Below are 18,778 nucleotides of genomic sequence, written 5' to 3'. Positions count from 1 at the left end.
CAAGTCACTGATGGAAGTGCTGAGTCTGAGTGCGCTAAAACATGCTCTTCCCGTATGCCGGTGTGCTCCATATAGGAAGACTGAATAAGGAGCAGGACTGTAAGTGCACATAGCAGCGTATTACCAACTGAGGCTGGTCGGTATTATTCCCATTCCAAACCAGGAGCGATGACGTGAAGTATTGGTTCGATGTTTGGAGGTGCTTAGCACCTCCTCCCCATCACCACCCCACGGGATGCACGTGGGCACAGCACTTTTCTCAATAAACACTGGTTTCATGTTGCTTCCAACGTCACCTCTACGAAAAGCGCTGCATGGCCCAAAAGGGAAACAAGCAGGGTGGGAGGAACTGGGAAGAAAAGTCCTTTGAAGCAACACATTCCTCTCTTCCTCCAGTGGTGAAGTTGTGCTGTTCAGAGGAATATATGTGCCAAGGTGGCACGCAGCCCATTGTGAACCACCGACAATGTATTTGTCCCCTTTCAATGTCCATTAGCAGTTCTCAAAGTGCAACAAGCTAGAATGATTGCCTTATGTCACAGACAAATGTCAGACGCATGCCAGACGGAAACAAAGGATAATTTGAGGAAGAAACCCATCCTACTATAAGAAAAGAGAAAGTCAGTCATACCTTTGCTGTCTTCCAATGGCGTAGGAAGTAATGTCTTCTCACTGTTTTTTTCTGCACTCTTCTTCTGTGCTCCTTGCTGAAGATCTGCAGGATGTCAGGAATGCTCCTTGTTATCTTAACAGTTATCTGGAAAAGCATGTGACAAAAAAAGTCATGCATTGAAACATGCTTTTGACAAATATATAACAATATATATTTCCTAATGTGTTTTCTGACTATAGCGTGTAAGCAGTAGAAGACGCAGGAGTGCGTCACAAAAACATATGTTTACAAATAGAAGAGCTTTCTTTTATCTTGCTTATACAGGGAGCCGTCAGCCCCTGTAGTATAGTGGATTTTTCCACCTGGGCCACCTGTCTTCTAAGGAATGGAGGTGCTGAGGGTGTGCCACCTGCATCTCCTCTTCCCAGGGCTATATGCGATGAGGGCTGGTTCATGTTGGGCAAATCAAGCCCCTAAGGAACTAAGTGTAAATTCATGCCCTACAGCTTGTGGGGAGAAATTATCCCAGAATAAATTTGGTCTATTGCTGACAGAGAGTAACTGGCTAAATCCCAAATTCTTACACCCCTGTAGAGCTTTGCTGGCTTCAGAGGAGCAAGTCCTGGTTGTATCCCTTGGGCTCCAGCACAGCCCCTTCACCGGGTGGGAGCTCCCAGCCCCAGCCCAACCATGACTGCTCCTTCAGACAGACCACGGCCTCTCCATCGCTGGCTGCCGTTCGCAGCATGGCACATCAAGCGAGGCAAAGAGGGAGTTTGTGGAGGCAGGCAGCTCCCTTTGTTTCCTCTGGCCAGTGCTTGTACTTAATGCAGAGCGTTTTTGCTTTACAGAAGTCTTTGCACCAAATTACTTTGTCCTAATTACTGCACTACCTCGGTTATCACCGGTACAAACATTCCCTTCAGATCAACATACTGGCTGGGCCAGAAATCACACAATCAATGTTTTGGTTTCCACTGCCTTATCTAAATCCAGTTACTGCTCAAAATGAGACTAAGTCAACAGACTTAATTGAATGAAAAAGCTGTGAGACAACCTAGAGATTTATGGCTGTGTATGTCCATGCATGAGTTAATCACTAAGCAAACACTTCGCAACAAACAGAGCTGGGCTGAGCAGGATCGGTTTTTCTGCAGCCTGGAAGCTCCCGACACGCTGGGGTTGCATGAGGCATTGTTGGGGCTGGCAGGAGGATTTAAACAGCATCGCAAACAATGTACCGCCACGGAGAAAAGCTGGGGATGGATAATGGAGCAGGCCACGAACAAACACTTCTGCTTGCTGCCTAGATCAGGAGATAGCAGAGACCCTGTAGTAGTGGCCAAAAATAATTGCTCCCCTGTAATTGTTGCTGTCCGGATATGTGCCCTGCTGGCACCCATCAGCTGGGAGCAGGGAGTTGCTTGATGTCTTCAGCTCATTTCTGGGGAGGCAGCTGCCAAACTCCGGATGTCCCCAGCTGCCAGCTCTTGCAGACATCACAGCTTTTCCTGCCTCTACAGCCATAGCATTCCTCCTGGCTCTGCAGTTCAAGAAAGAAAGGTATAAATTAAATATGTAGGACTGGCCACACTGGGTCAGACCCCTGCTCCACCTCACCTCTCTTCTTGGGTTCAACAGAAGCCATGACCAGACTCTTAGGAAAGACCATTAAGACCATTAAAACTCTTAGGAAAGACCATAAAAAAAGGGTCATAGCCAGGATCTAGTCCCCGCTGTGACAGTACTGCACAAAGCTTCTCCAGAGCTGCAGGAGTGAAAGGACAAAGCCTTACTCTGCAGTTGCAACTTGCCCTGGCAAAATCTGTGCCTCTCCTTTTCCTACCAGCTGCTCAGTTCGGAGGCCCTGTGTCGGTACCTGGTGCAGCCGCTGTTTAGGCAGGCTGCAGTGGAAATGCTCAAGTTCACGCCCATGGTTCATCTTAGCCATTGCAAGAAGGGAGGCTGAAGCTACAAACCTCCTAAAATAGTCATCAAATATCTTCGAATATAAGATGACTCACATACTTTCCTGGCTGGTAGGACTCCATCAGGTGATGGAGAACCTCAATCAGGTTCTTCAGCAGGCAATAACAGCTTTACGGACATGTAAAGGTGGCGTCGTCATGAGCAGTATAAAGACAGAGCCTCGCCATTTTAGCTGGGGGTTTGAACACAGTTTTGTCTGGAAAAACTCATCCCATGCTCCAGAGAAACACCATGCCTTGCACAGGCCACCCGCTTGTCGCCACACTCTAGCTTGGGGCCAGGACATCTGGCTGTAAAAATGCAACTGTGGTGGTGTCCCCTAAACAAAGGAGGATGCTGAACTCAGCCAGATCTTTCCTCCCTAAGGGAGGCCACAGACGCCACTGTTATATTTGCAACCCATTTGACAGTTCTTGCCCTTTGGCGCGCCGTACAAGCAGACAGGACAACTTTTCTAGCAAAGCCAGGAAAGATGGGAAAGATGATTAGCTTTGCGATCAGGTGCTGTTCCGTCAGAGTGCTACGCAACGTCAAAAGAAACTGCTGCTGAATGCCCAGGTTTCAGGATACAACACTAACACACAGCGCTATATTTCATTCTTTTAACAAGTGCTGAATATGCAAAGGCTCCTTTCCCAGCTTCTGTCTCCATCTTGGAAGCTGGGGAAGAGCTGCGTGTGTAATTATTTTCAGATGCCATCCATTTTATTGATTATCTGAGCGGGATGCGCAAATAATGGCAGCTAATGCCAGGAGCAGAGATCAAATGAAGCTTGCTCCCTTTTGGGAAAAGCTGAAATAAAACCACCATATGAATGGGTCATTGAAAACAGGCTGGAATATATTCCCTATAGTCATTCCGAAAGTTCAAGGGCAGGGGAAAAGAAGAAAAAAAAAGCTGTCTCTGTGTTCACTAAACTTCTAATATCTGAAAGTGCTTAAAAAAACACACATGCACTTTTTTTCATACAATCATGGAAAAACACACTAAGCTTTTGACTCAATGGTTTTGTTTTTCCAGTGAGTCCCTTCCAGGTTCCACGCGCCATCTCGTAGTCACGTCTGCTGGGTGAGCTTCGAGCTAACAAACTTTAGAAGAGCTCTCTGTGATTTTGCCACTTCGAGTTTCAAGTATCAGCTTGCTGGAAGTGCAGTGGAGAGGGAGGAGGGAGGGAAGTGGTGCAAGCTTTGCCAACACACCTGCACAAGCTTGGGCTCTCCTGGACACTCTGTGCGCTAATGATGTATAACCTGTAGAGCCTGGCAACACGCTGGCTGAAGACTATAACAGACAGACTGTGCATGCCTCCGATTTCTCATTTCTTAAAACAAGTAATAAACCTCCCCCTTCCCCAACCCTGTGCTGTAGGTAAATGCTTAGGATGGAAACTGAGATGTGTTCAGCTAGGCAGAGCTTCTACCAAGGTAAGGAACAAATGACAATTTAATTATGGTATTTTAGGTCTATGTAATTCCTCTTCTAAAGCAAAAGGGAGGAAAAAAGCTAAAAGACAGACAGAGTTCATTTCAGCTCCAATGTTCTGCTAATTTTTCTTTTGACTATTAGAGATGCAGCTGGATCCTATTTCTAATCCACTTTCAAATTTGCTTGAATTAAAATCCCAGATCACTGCTGGGTTTTCAAGTTGAAGCGCACATAGTAGCCAAGGTTTATATTGCAATTTCTGGAGTTATGGAATGATGAGCTCCAATAGAGGAAAGTGTGTTGTATGCCTGAGTCCTGGGGAAAAAAAAGGTTGGCATCAGTATTATTTGGAATTAGAGCTCACTTGTAGAATAAATAGCCTTGAAGTTAATACACTGGGCTACATTTTACATTTGGTTCCACCCACTGGAACTGGTGGGTACGGAAGAGCAAAGGCTGCCATGGTGGAGAGGTAGGAATGGGAAGTGCTATTTAATTATGAAGCCTAGATATTTTTGAACTTTCATCTGAAATTTAAAAGTTCCCCCATTAGTTTGGGGCTTATTTTAGTAAGAAATTCACCTTCTGACTAAAATAGCACAGAAAGACTGCCCTTGCCTTGAAATACCTGTGCTTTCTCTATTGCTACCTGAATCCCAGTCTCAAAGCTGACATTTCTCCTCCGGTATCCTGTTTATGTCTAAATCCAATAGCATAGTCTTGTTAGACTTTGCCACCTGGAAAACACCATAACTCACATGACGTTATGAATCCCCATATTCTCTGGGCTTTCATATCTGCCATGACAATTCCCAGCCACTGCCAGGTGAAGCCAGCCAGCCAGTATTTATGGAAAATGAACAGACTAATCATTTCCAATAGCGGGACACGATTATGATATAATTGCGGCAGTTTACGTTGACATCCAAGTGGACGGATACAAGCCAAAAATTGGAGTAACGGCTCCACCCATCTACCACCCAAACGTAAACAAGCCAGCATGGTTAAAAAGAGGACTGGAGGACAGGGCTCAGGCGTTCTCCTTCAGCTGTGTTATGGTACGATTGCCAGGTTGCCACACAACCTTCCTGCCAGGCAATTTACCCAGCCATAAACTGTCCCTTACCTCACACAAAAAGTTCAGTAGCTTCTTTCAGTATCAGCTTCTTTTTAAACAGGGCTAGAAGTGCGTTGTTATCAGTAAGAGCAAACGATTATATTTTGGAGACTGGGTGTTGTAGGGTCACGATTGAAACCCGTTAAGTACCTAAAATCCAGCTCAGCCTGAGCCATGATTGGCACTGCTGTAGTGTGCACACATTGCTGCCAGCGTCGATAAGGGAATACCTGCAAAGAGGAATGAAGCCTGTATGAACACAGCTAGAGGTAAATGAGACTGAGAGCTTTTTACAAAAGATTGGGGAGTGGCTCCTTTGCTGATGGATGACTGAAAATCCAGAGGTGGATTGTGAGGAGCTTGATGTGATGTCAAGGGAAACTAGGGTAGGGCCTCAGCTGAAATAAATCTGTATAACGGTCCCAATGCTGAGCAAAAGCCACTGGTTTCCACTAGCTTTGTGAACTATTAGTCCCTTTCAGAGCAGAGTTTCTCGCAGGAGAAAGACAGTTTTTTCTTTCAGCAATACTAGAGGCAATCCCACTCCACTGTGAGGATTTTGCTCATTAACAGAAAAAGGGAGAACAAAGCTGTCCATGTTTGGGTAGGGGTGGTCCTGAGAAGAGCCTTGAAATTACCCCTAACTTACTTCCTTGCATCTCTACAAGTTAGCCTAGAATTCAACTAAATTAAACTATTCCCCAAATGGCGTTTTCAATAAATTCATGACCCTGAATGAAACAGCATCTGCTATTTGTTGATGCATCTTTGTGTGCAACGGTCCATCCATTCCTCCTGATAGCGTTACCTAAGACGCTACCTAAGAGAAAATGGGTGCTGCTCGCCTTCAAGTTCTCACTCCTAAACATGAGACCAGCTTGCCCTGAGCGTGGCCTGTAACTGCATCTCTGGATATCACAAACCTCCTCAAACGGGCTGGCTAAAAGGAGGAAGCTCTCGTGGAGGCTGGGGCAGTTTATACCAGTGGAGGATCTGGCCTGCGAACGCTTGCACCTGTGGTGCGAGGACAGATGAAAGCCCATGCTCCAAAGCACGGTGAGCTCCCAGTCTCCTAAGCTGTATGAAATCCCATTTCCTTTCTACTTATGCTAAATATAAAAACAGAAACAAAGACACGCACCTAAATAAACAGAAAAGCACAGGCAGCAGAAGGGGAGGGGGGCCCTAGTGCAGGTTGTACGCCAACCAGTACAGAGAGATGTTTTCTATTTGCGGTCCTTCATGTGAGACCTCGCCATATTGTGTGGACGAGAATGTGAGTGGGAGACTTGTTGGACAACGTTAGTTTTACAAATGTCTCACGATTGCAGAAACACCTGCTTTACATTACTTTTCTTGCTGGTCCACAACAAAATTCCTCCCTGGTCAACAGTTTTCAGCAGGCCTCGTTTCTTCCTTCTCTGTGGATGGCTCGAGTCACTGGTTTCTAAATCACGGGCCACCACGAGATCACGCCCGAACCTCCTTGACTAGAAAGGGGAATACAGAAGGCAGAAGGGCACTTCTGCACAGAATCATGCCAAAATGTTGGCTAGAGGACCAAAACCACATGAGACTGTTTACCATCAGGTAGGGGAAGGGGGGCAGGAGGGTTACCCAGGCCAAACGGACGGATCTGTAAGACCCATCTGTTTTCACCATGAAAACCTCACAGCCCACACCTATGCAACACACACCACTGCCGTTACCACAAGTTATTACTCTTGGTCTCCACCGCTTCCTGTGAAACTGTAATGGGTCTGAGACAGTGTCCAATGAAACCAAAGGGAGCCTTTCCATTAACTCAATGGGCTCTGGATCAGGCCCAACATCTGTTTGGCCCTCTCTGTACACAGCGCAGCCAATTTATTCTTTATCCATTCCTGGGCCTCTCTCTCCAATAGCGTCCATATTTTTCCTACTTATGGTTGTAATTAGCAACACTTAAGCACCACCCCCAGAAAGAGACCATCCCCACCCCTTTGGCAGCCAAGCCCCTGGCGCGGCATGGCTATGAGTGCTGCCCTAACCCTTTATCATTCCAGCGAGGTAACAGTCTCTCCTTCCTCCTTGTTCACGTTTCCAGGCCATCCCTTCAAGCTGCCAAACTCTTCCTGCTCTTCTCTTCCCACCAAGGATAAGACTGGTTATGCTGTCTGTTGTATTGTAAACCTGATCAAGAATCAATGCAAAATCCAAACAGAAAGGTCCAAGAGCCTGTAAGTGACCTGAAGAGCACTATCAGAGCAGGAACAGACTCTCTGAACAGAGGTTTCCTACCTTGGTTGATGAAAACCCAGGCAACAACTTCCCTGGCGATCCAGAGTATGAGGGACAATAGCCAACAGGCAGCTCCATAATCTTATACTGGGGTCCAGAGCTAGAGTAAGAGACCTGGTGATAATTCTCTAAACTACCTCTACAAGACCATCCCTACATCTCCTCAAATATGAATATATACATTGTGCCAGTTCACAGCCCTTCAGTTTCTGACCACTCTCGCTAAATTTATGATTTACGTTGCAGACTACGATAGGACCAGGTCTTTTCTAGGTCCTGTGCTGACAGCAATAGCGCTGCCCCATGAGATACCATCCATTCACTGAGCAATACACAATATTAATGTGTGACTTCACTGAGCCCTCGGATTCCAGGGTCCTTTTTTCACCTGCCACACATACATACCCATGCCATGAAAGGCATGTCATTGCTAAGCAGAGCAATAGCCTTCGTTGAGAAGCTGAGCAGCTTCTTACAGCAGAAAAACAGGTCTCCAGTGTTAAATACATAGATTCTTCCAGACCTAGAGCTGCAGAGTCATTTTGGGCATTGCCATTGTGTAAGTGAGACTCCCATGCAAAAATAACCCCTCAACATACCCCAAAATCACATGGGTTTGAAAACGCGAGCGTGACGCCTGAGGCCAGATGTGCGGACTGGCAAGCTGTTGGCACTGTGCATAGGCACATCTGCATGTCAGGTAGTTACTCATCCCTGCATACTTCCCTGATAAAATCTGGATTGCCTAAAGCTGGTATTTTCACTCCAGTTTCCTTATCAAGGTATTTACCACCTCCTGTCTGTGCCTTGCAGACTGAGGGTGTTAAATGCTCCCTTACTCTCTCTGCGGTACAGCGAGCTCAAGCATGTAGGAGCTGCCGTACAGGATGGGATTTCTAAACCCACTGGAGCACGCAGTGGGTGGCTGCTGGCCTGGGCTCGATAGGATCTCACCCTGTTTGTACCTGGGACGTTGCTCGTTTGATCCTCACGCTGGCTTTCTGCAGCTGGCGGGCTCCTTCCTGTGTTTCGGGACGTTTGTTGTGGTGTTTTCTGGTAGTCCCTGATTGCATTTTAAAAGCTGTTGTCTCCTGTGGAGGGTTCTGCCCTGGTGTAGCTGTTGTACAGCTCTGTATGAAGAGAAGGATAGTTTGGGATGAAGTTATTTCAGGAACGGCAGAAGCGTATATGGCACCTTAATATATATACACATAACTTCTTTTTCTCTCTCCAAAACAGAAAGCATCTCTCTGTCTCTCTAAATAATATTGAGATAGGCCTGGGATCACAAATGCAAGCTGCCCTTGGAAACTTTGAGCAGTGCCTTTCCAAGAGCACCCCACACCTCTTTCCCACCCACTGCCGATACCAATCATCTGTTCTAGCTAATGGCTCTCACACCCTCCTCTTCCCACGAGAGGACATGTCACTGGACCCTGCAGAGTGTCCTTGATGGCTGTGCTGCTCCCCTCCAAGCTTGAGAAAAGGGGAAAAAGAGGGACAGGTCTGAAATGCAGTATCTTAAAAACCATTAGCTTCCTTCAGGAAAAATATTCTTTGATTACCATTGGGGAAACCTAAGCAACAGATCTGTTTCAGTTTGATTTCACAAACATGGTAAATGTTTCATCAGTTTAAGAATAACATTTGTGGAGATTGACCAGCTGGGTCCACATTGCACTGGGGGAGGACATAGTTTATTTCGGGATGCTGATTCTACAAACAACGCTGTCCTGAACAACTCCTGTGAGCATTACGCTACAAGAATATAGCTTGGCGTCAATCAGACTTAAAAGGAAACCTTTTGGGTAAACTCAAACAGAATGAAATGAAATGCAATTCGATTTCAGAAATGCCACCAAGTTCTTTTAGTTCAAAAAAAATAACAATATAGAATTTTTCAGACTTCGTATAAAAAGATTTTCTTCCGATGTTTCTGCTCCATTTTTTTATTGCTGTTTGGGACGTAGAAAAGAAAAGTCAGAACTACCACATGGGGTAGATTTCCAAATTACTTGAAATTTCTGTCTTGGCACAAGCTGGCTGAAGAGAGAGGGATCTCCTCGGCTGCCTTTCCTAGAGCAACTGCCCAGCTGTTACCAGCTTGAGCAAACTTGTTTAAATCCCACCACTGCACCCCCCCATACACGCAGTGCTCTTGGGATGCTGGACAACACTTAACGGGACCCAGGAAAGAGACCTCTAAAATAGAGTATTTAACCCCTCTGTGGTCTTTCTGCTGAAAGATGTTAGACTTGGATCTAAGATTGTTGTCATACTTGACAGCGTCCATCCTGGCGAGAGCACTCGGAACCCCACCAAAAGGGCTCGTTGGGCAAAACAAGCCCTGTCCGCTGGCAGTGGTGAAGGAGAAGCCGGCAGAGTTCATGGGGCTGGTTTTTCCCATCCCTTTGGTTTTTGGACGAGCCAGCACTGAAATCAGAGAGATGCCTGCATACCTGAGGCGTTAATTAGGTGCCAATTGCAAGGAAGACATGATGACATGGGCTTTAACGGGAGCTGGCTGCCTGGGATCATATCCTGCATCCAAGCTGTGACCTGCTTTGCATCCTACCTCCTGTTGGTGTTAAGACTAGCTAGGCTAAAACCAGCTTGAGACATGCCTGCTCTTTCTGTGGTTTCTCCTCAGACTCTCTTAGGAGCTGCAGTTTTTTGGAGGTGTTGTGCACCTGCCGCAATCTCTGCCTGGGTGCCCAGAGCACGGGGAGGAGCAGCTCTAAGAGGCCTCGAGCAAGAAGCACAGAAAAGCAGATGCTTTGCAAAATGCTGATCCACGGTTTTGTCCTGTTCTGCAACCTCCAAAGACAGGGCGCGAGAATAAAACGTAGGGAACCATGTAGTGAGAGAGAGCAACTCAAAAATTACTCCTGTAGTGAAGAAACCACATAATATATTCAAGATGTCAGAGGTTAGCTGTGGTGCATGTGAATCATGCTGCAAATACCTCACCTTTAACTTTACCGTCGTAATTAGATTACAAAGTTTTTATTACGGTTTTAAATTCTGCCTTTATAGGTTGCTGCCCAGCTGTGCACTTAAATCTGGTTTTATCACACTTTCTGAGCTCATCACATTTAATTCTGCCCCTACAACGCTGGATTAACTTTAAGGGTCGCTGAAGTCAGAAGTCACTCACCCTTGCCCTACTAATGGATTCACACCGTCCCTGCACGGCCCCGAAGAGCGATGTGTACAGTAAACTATAGGTATTGGTGTGGTGGCGGGGAGGGGGTGTTGGGGTTGGTTGGTTGTTTACTCCACCACTGTGCTTAGCTATCAGGATATTTGCACAGATTACTGCATCCACGAGATGTTGTTTACCTCCATGTAATGGCCTGTTGCAATGAAATCTTCTCAGCAGCACTGATGGGAGAGCTAAAAAGGAGAATATTTAGGTCCGCCTGGGAGAAGCGGATGGCTGATTAATGAGGTATATAGACCTGTATCATCTGAGGAACTGATCGATTGTCTCCATTCAGAAATCCAGAAGTCACACCCTGCTGTCACACTCACTCCTGCCAGAAAGCCCAGACCTGGTATTTTATGGATCCTGCCTCTGATATTTGAGGCAGTCCCAGAAGAACGGAAAAACATCATTTTTTTCTAAGGGTGACCTCTTTGTTGTTTCCTATCATCAAGAAAGCAGGGCAAGGCACAAATGAAACTCTTCATCTGAACAACATTCATCCCCAGGTTTTACCTCAATCTGTTTTTCTTCTTTGACCAGCAAAGATTAGATGGGTTGGTGTTAGATACCACCCAAACAAGGTTATTCATTGTCCTGAAAAATTCATCATGTAAATGAACAAATAAAGGGGAAATCATATTATTTCTATTTAAAAAATGGAGAAATGAGGTACTGAACGTCCAAGTGATTTACATGAAGTCACAGGGGGAGTCTGAAAGGGATCTGGGAAATAAAACTAGCTCCAGTTGAAAGGTCATTTCTCTCTTTCTTGCAGGGGAATACTTTGAAGAGAAGTAGAACAGACCTGAGCCAGAGATGGACAGCAGGGACTTTAATGAAAAATGGAGGGCAAAATTCATCACCGAGTAGTGCCGTGACAATTTTTGACCTTTGCCATTCAATGACTAGACACAACATTTTTGGAACCAAGGTTAATAATCTTCGGCAATATACAACCTTCTCCCAAGGAATGTGTGGTGATTAGGGCAAAGAATTTCACATGGTCACAAAATATCTATCTCAGAGTCCTGGGCTTATAAAATACTCTATTTCCTCCATTAATTGTGTCCACGTGGAGCTGTAACTAAGTAGCTGAAACAAATAAAACCAAAGTAATATTGTTTCCTTTTAAAATATTTCACTTAATTTGTGGAAGAGGTTTGGGCTCATTAAAAGTAGACCATCTCCCATGAGGGCTTTTTCCTTTTCTTCTCCAAGTCTCTCAACCAATCCTTAGTAATGTGTATAGCAGCACACTCCTCCCCGGCACAGCCCTAGCTAGAGCCGCTCTCGTTTGACTCAGCAGCTCCTGTCGTGCTCAGCAGCGAGGGCAGGCAGCGCTTGTTTGGCTAAGCAAAGCGAGGCCTCGGAGTCTTCTGACGCACCATTGCTCCGAGATGACCAGTCAGTGTCACTGACTAAAATTTCCTCCTTCCATCTCCAGCTCATTAGGAAACGCCACCTCTTCCTCCCATGTAAAGATTTGGCTATCGTGATCTATGCTTTTTTTGTGGAAATGACAATATGCTCACTGCGACCAAAGGTGCAAGCAATGCCTAGACCTCAGCTAGAGCCTACACAGTTGAAGCTATCATGCAGGCACATGCCTTTTTCTGGTGGATCTTAGTCTGTTCCCTAATCTTCCGAAGTAAGCTATGAATCAGTTACAGGTGACATCAGAAACCTCTGTGTCGTCAACAAACCGTGACAATTCCTTTCCCCGAGGTAATGTGAATCACAAAGCAGGGGACAAAGCACACAAGACAGAGGTAAAGAGCAACCTGGAGCAAGGGCACGAGGCTGCAAGAACCACCTCCAGAAGAGATAAAATGATTCCACAGATTCCTTTCCTGTTTAACATTGTTTTTTCACCTTCATCAGGATATCTTTTCCTCTTAAATCTACTCCTCCAAAAGAAAGGCATCTGCAACCACAACTCTCTCTAAACAAAAATGGGAGAAGATCCGGTGAATTCCACATAGTTCCTTGCAAACTCTCCCATTGCTGGTGTGCTCTGACTTGGAAAGTGCTTGCACTGCAGTGTGATTGGGGCAATGTCGAGACCCAAGGGTGGATGATGGAAGGATCTGACCAAAGGAGGCCAAATATGCAAGTGTTTGCAGGAGTTACAGGAAGCTTAGGGTAGAAGTTGAGACCGTGATCTTCTCTGCGCTAGCGTGTTTCACAAGGTAGTAATGCCCCGTTGGCACCCAACATCCTTCCCCTCTCCCCCACTACTGACGTGGCCCCAAATACTCATCAGGTATCTGGGACAGATGTCGTGGTCTGTATGCTTCAACGCTGCTTCATGAAGACATTTCCATAAAATTAGATCCTACGATCCCTCTCCAAGTTTCTCCTCTTGTGGGCTCAGTCGCACTGTAGAAGAATTTATGCCAACGTTACCAGGCGACAACCAAACTATTCGTGAGGGCATCCCAGACAAAAGATGTAGAGGAGTTCAGAGGCTCCCCCAGTGCTGGGTCACTCCAGTTCTTCTCACTGGTTTTGTTCTCCTTCTAGTGGGGAATCCACATCTGGAAAATTACTGGTGTCCTGCTGTTCGCTATGGACACCACTGGGAACTGGCATATGGTCTTGTAAACTGTGATTAGATCTACAAAGTAAACTCTTGTTATGACCTCTCTCAAGGTCTTTAAAAACACATTTCCCTAACTGCTATGATTATATTAAAATTCTTTCATTTTGGTAATAACAACAACATCCACATTTTCCTCTCTCCCTCCTCCTTTTTCTGATCATAATCTTGTTAGGGACAATAGAAAAATCATTCCATAATTCTCTTTTGTCCCCAGGCTCTCCAACTCTGGGCATGAACACTCTCCTCCCACCAGAAAAACAATATAAATACAAACAGCTTCTCTGCTCTGGATGAGCTGAACCTGAAGTGTGGGGCTTTTCTGGACCATATTAAAAGGTAACTGTCATCAGTCTTTCCTTGGCATCACCATCAGTATTATTAATATTAGTATTATTATTGCTGATGTTAGAGCCCACCTTAGAGATAATAGCCAAGATTCAAGGCTTGACAACTGTTCAGATGCTGCACAGACATAGCGTGAAGGCAGTCCTTACCCTCAACAGCTTGAAATATATCTGACCAACGCAGACACGAAACAGAGCGCAGAACATTGGGTGAGGCACTCTGTCAGTGTGAGAACCAGAACCCAGCTCAATTAATCCTGTTGTCACTACCATTCCTCTGCTGCCTCTCTGCATAATTTGAATTCTTCCTTCTGCAGCCTCTGCTGATCATCAACATGGCTGTACCAAATGCCTCCTCTTCATGTGAGGTGCAAAGCCCAGAACTGCCGTCGCTCAGCGCCAGGAAACACGCTCACAGCACCTGACTGGGATGGCAGTGAGGTTTTGCCCAAAATCTTGTCCCCACTGTAAGAGCCGTGGGAGAACTTGAGTGGGATGAAGATTTCTGCCCCAAGTATATTTATTCCAGAGTATAATGTTCTGCTCCAGGCAGACAGGCACTAGTCCCGGGTGACTTCAAAAGAGCTTCAGGATCACCTCTCAGCCCGTAAGAGCCAAGAGGGAGAGAGCTGGACCTGCTGACTCTGCAAAGACCAGTTTAGGTACTGCAGCACCTGGGAAAAAGGCGTCTGACCACAGCAGGATAACTTGGCACGTCTAAGTCATTCTGGCGTCCTCCGAGGGACAACATGCAAAAGCTACATACCTGACAGAGGGCTATGCATTGCTTGTATCAGACCTGTGAAGAATCCTGTGATATTATTAAATATTTAAAATGTTATGATTGTAACAGAATATCCCACTCAGATGTATCACGGGAACCAAAGCGGTAAAAACATCCATCAGCAGCTCACTCCGCGACAGGGACTCTGCATGCAGGTCACATATGCCTATACAGGCATTTTCTGGATCACGTGTATCTGTGCATCATAAATGGAGACACAGACATAAGAACACTTGGTTTTAAGGACTGAATCACTTGGCTTTGATAAGATTTTATCTAGATAAAAACTGAATTGAGATCTCATATTTCTTGGGTTTAATGAGCTCAGAACTGCACTTTAATTGGTTTAATTACCAGAACATAATATTACGGGCATGTAATGTAGACCTGTAATATAGAGTTATACAATATATTATATATGCTATACATAATAAAATGCAACAGGTAATATAACACAGTTTTTCATGAGAATTATTACTAGGATTATCAGTAGTGAATATTCAGCAACATGAATAGAAATTTCCTTTAAGTAATGTCTTCAGGATTCAGCCCTTCTTGTATAAGCTTCTAACAACATACCTATGAGGAAAATGTGAAAGCTGTGAAATATGAAATTATTTGTTGGCTAGGGCGGGATTTGGGTTCAGTAAGCTCAGGGTCTAAGTTCCTCCAAGATGTTTAGGCACCTAACTCCCATTTCAAATTTCCACGTTCGCTTCAGAAATACAATTTTTCCTCCAGCTTTTTCCAAGGCTGGCTCAACGCTCGCAGCATTTTCTCCATCTATTTATTGTCTGCATTTTGGAAATTACTATTAACAGTCACCCAGTGTTTTCCTAATATAATTTAGAAGACCTCTCCGGTGACACAATTAGCATCTGGGAGAAACACCATAGCGTGCAATTGCGTCTTTAATTATCTTTCCATTGTGAATAGAGATGCTATGTGCCAAGGCAGTTATTACACCTGACGAGGACAATGTATTTACAATGGGTGTTTATACAGGCTTATTCCTTATAAAAATATCTTGACAGAAAGTGCTCCACCTGCCTTCATGTTCCCTATCGCAATTGCTAATTGATATTATTGTGCTGAAAATGAGCCTATCAATTAAAGCCTCTTCTGTCAAAACCACTGCTCCCTGCCTAGCTATGCCTAATTAACCTGCCGCTGACTCACATGCCGGGAAGGACGTTCACCAGCCAGACTTCGTGTTGCTGATCTGATTTCCATTGCTCCGCTTGGTTTTACACAGAGCCCTCCATTCAGCTAAGCACGTGCCTCCCCTGAAGCACACTACCCAGTCGGTTTGCCTCTCCACTCGGCAATTCTTACGCTCAACTGCTACTGCCGATTCAGGGTTTAAAGCTGTATTCAGGTTCATGGTAAAGTTCTCATTGATTGAACTGGTTAATAGGGCTGACCATAAGCATATATTTGAAGCCAAGTGCCATCCAATTCACTTTGTCACTCACGCTGGTTAAAATACAGTTGCGAGTGCGCTCCGTGCTTTTGGACAAAATTATGCTGCAGGACACTGCACGCAATGGTTACAGCTGTTCTCAATTTTCTGTATACTTGTCAAGTTAAAATGATGTTTATGTTGCTTGCATAAATAAGACTTGATCCTTCAAACTGAAACAGAGAGTGGAACTGCTTTGCAGCTCTGGTCTCTGGGAATTGTGATGGGGACTGGGAAGGACCGTGGCGAAAGCCTGCCATCGGTCCCAGAAGAGTCAGGTTCAAAGAGTGACTTTGCTCTGTGCAAGATGCTTTGGGCTTGTATGTAGGTACGTAAGGATACAAACAGCAGTCTAATGGGATTGTCAAAAAAACATTACTCACCCCTCGGGAGTCCGCCTGCTTCTGCCAAAGAGCTCCTGCATGGCTCAGCTCAAATTGCAAAACCTCCATGTTCTTCTGTTTCTCATCTGTTACAAGAGAGATAATTACAGAGGTGCTAAGAGGATAAACGTAGTAAAGTCTGGGAGGTACTCAAAAAAAGAGCGTGTAAGATAGATGGGGCATGACTAGTTACTCTTGTCTCAAGGCATGCCTGAGCTCTGTAGCGAGACAGACAGGGCTTCTGCCGACTGAAAAAGAGCCACGATGTCTCAGTGGCCAAGGGGGCTGGGTGAGGGCTCTGATGATAGGGGCTTGTCCTCTCCAGGTTTGCTTCAGATCAGCTGCTGAGAGATGTTGGAGACTGAAACTTTCTTGAGCCTTTTCAGTGATCAAGCAATCATCAGGATAACCCTGGAGGACCACTTTTTAAATCAGATTCCTGGTGTCCCTCTGTGCAACTACGAACATCAGCAAATTACATGGAAGGAAAAAAACCACCCCAATCTCCTCTTTTCCAACTCTCCAAGAAAGACTAGCTTAAAATACGGAGGAGCATTCCTCCTGGAAGCTGCTGTTCACTCATTGCAGCTTGCTGGGCTATCCTCAGCAATAAAGCCGTTTGCCGGGGCTACGCAGAAGGAAACAGGATCTTAAGAGAAAGGATGTCAAGTGATGAGCCACTGCCTTGGGACCAGCTCTACAGTGCATGTTACAGATTAAATTCTAAGCAAATGCAATGAAATCTTGTGGAGGGATGGCAAAGTAAGAAGCCCACGCGCATGTGCCTTCTGGCAGATAAGGCATTCAGACTGCTCTTTCTGGAACTAACCAATAACAACAAAAATAAACAGAAAAAGGGAAACAAATAAGGCTTAAAAATTGAACGCATCTTCCAGTGTACAAAATGAATCAGCGAACCAAATGGACTAAAGGAAGAAGAGATGTGGAAAAATCAAGACTTTTTTGCCTACATGAAATCATGGGATTCTTGTAAAGAGCGGAAGAGGAAATACTTATTCTCAAAGAAATACAATGGTGCCACAGTGAAACGAAGCAGGCGGTCAGCACATTGTGTCTGTGCATCTTCAGCACTAACGAGGACTAAGGCATTGCAGAAAATGTTGTACTTAAACCTGTTCCCAAAGCACCCCGGGATCCCCCGGCTGCGAGGAGCACCTTTCCCCCCGGAGGGCTCCCTCTGTGGCAATCCCGCTCTTCCTCCTGCGTTTGGAGGAGGGCTGGAAGGTGGCTAGGATTGACCACAGTGCCTGTACATCACAGGCAAATACCCTTTATAGAAATACTTGTTCTTGTCAGGGACTCCCATGGGAGCTGAAGATATGCAGCACCTCACTGCATCAGCACTTGCTATTGCCACTAGTAATAATAATAATAATAATAATGGGCAGGGGAAGAAATAATACTGCAACTTCCTTTCAACTTTGAGGTCTGTGTGTGTTGGGAGAGGAAGGATTCCAGAGGGCACTCGATTCTGCTTTCTTTGAAGCAGCAGTAAATAGAAACGGTTGGTAAAACTTCAAAGAACCATATATATCTGTGATTATATAGGCTAAATATAAGGAATACACATACATTTCTTCGAAATATGCTGTTCTACCAAAAGGGAGTCACTTAACAAAAGCAGATCCCTTTTTGACTGCACTTTGCTTTGAAAGGAAAACATCCAGAGAAAAAACAAAAATGCCAAGAGCACTGCAATTGTGCCATTTCAAAATTTAGAGCGTGAAGCATTTGGCTTTTTCACCTTTGAGTTTTCATGTAGATTGTTATGCAAGACTGTGAAAAGCAGGAATGGAGACAACAGACACAGGCTTACTTTTTGGGAGGTAAGGTGGAAGCAAAATTTTTCTTCCGGGGTGATTCTTAAACTCTTAAGTCAAATTTCAAAATTCCTTCTTGGCAGGGCATTCCATGTGGAGTATTGCTTATACGTCTCTCTATATTACCACCATCACTGTAGGAGCCACACACCACATCTCCGATCATCGCAGAGCCCGTGGCCCACAGTTGTGGAAACTGAGGCAAGGAGCAAGTAGGTGATTTTTATAACTTAACGGAGAGCATCACTGACAGCACTAGGTGACGAGCTGCATATGGTGAGTCTGTGATCCACAGCTCTGTCAAAAAAATCCCCTTTCCTACTCTGTTTTGAGTCAGCCTGGGTAATGACAAGGAGTCTTTTGTTGTTGCCATTTGTGGAGTTGGCTGTTGGTTCGAGCTCTCGCACTCTTGTTAAGGAGGCAGCGAGGGGGGAGCAGAGCGCCGATCCCAGTGGGAACACGTGTCCTAGGTTGGCCCATCTGCAAAATAATTCTTCTGTGTGTCATCTAGGCCAAAAGCTGAGTCTGGGATCTGCTACATGGCTAAGTTCCTTCCCCGCGGCAGCCAGAGCAAGCGTGGTGACAGTTACGGGGAAGGAAATTGAAATGTTTGGGGGTTATGGCACAGAGAGTGACATCTGTGGCAATGGGCTCATTAAGTGAAGGATTTGGTGTAATACATATTGCAACAAGGTCATATTCTCAGAAAACTAGGACTTGCCAGAAAAA

General features: G+C 45.3%; 1 protein-coding gene and 1 long non-coding RNA gene across 5 annotated transcripts in view; one reads left to right on the top strand and one right to left on the bottom strand.

The window, feature by feature from the left end:
• BMP2 (bone morphogenetic protein 2) overlaps positions 1-16,078 on the top strand; it is a 103,560-nt gene extending 87,482 nt beyond the window's left edge. The window contains exons 5-6 of one of the 4 annotated variants that reach the window (XR_012774941.1): positions 13,450-13,571; positions 13,897-16,078. Coding sequence is in view for 1 of the 4 variants with exons in the window: in XM_075496934.1 (XP_075353049.1) it covers positions 11,409-11,421 (13 nt within the window). In the remaining 3 variants the exon portion in view is untranslated. Of the gene's footprint in view, positions 1-11,408; positions 11,749-12,077; positions 12,093-13,449; positions 13,572-13,896 lie in introns of those variants that run through there. The other 3 variants (XR_012774942.1, XR_012774943.1, XM_075496934.1) reach the window with 3 other exon arrangements.
• Positions 1,812-18,778, bottom strand: part of LOC142407434 (uncharacterized) — a 180,172-nt gene continuing 163,205 nt past the window's right edge. The window contains exons 4-8 of the long non-coding RNA XR_012774944.1: positions 16,209-16,294; positions 8,391-8,555; positions 7,426-7,525; positions 7,176-7,317; positions 1,812-2,156 (exon numbers count right to left, since the gene is read on the bottom strand). This is a non-coding gene — a long non-coding RNA (uncharacterized LOC142407434). The remainder of the gene's footprint in view (positions 2,157-7,175; positions 7,318-7,425; positions 7,526-8,390; positions 8,556-16,208; positions 16,295-18,778) is intronic.

Source organism: Mycteria americana, chromosome 3 (assembly GCF_035582795.1).
Source record: "Mycteria americana isolate JAX WOST 10 ecotype Jacksonville Zoo and Gardens chromosome 3, USCA_MyAme_1.0, whole genome shotgun sequence".
Classification (NCBI taxonomy): domain Eukaryota; kingdom Metazoa; phylum Chordata; class Aves; order Ciconiiformes; family Ciconiidae; genus Mycteria; species Mycteria americana.
Note: the sequence above shows the minus strand (reverse complement) of the source record. Positions and strands in the feature narration are given on the sequence as shown.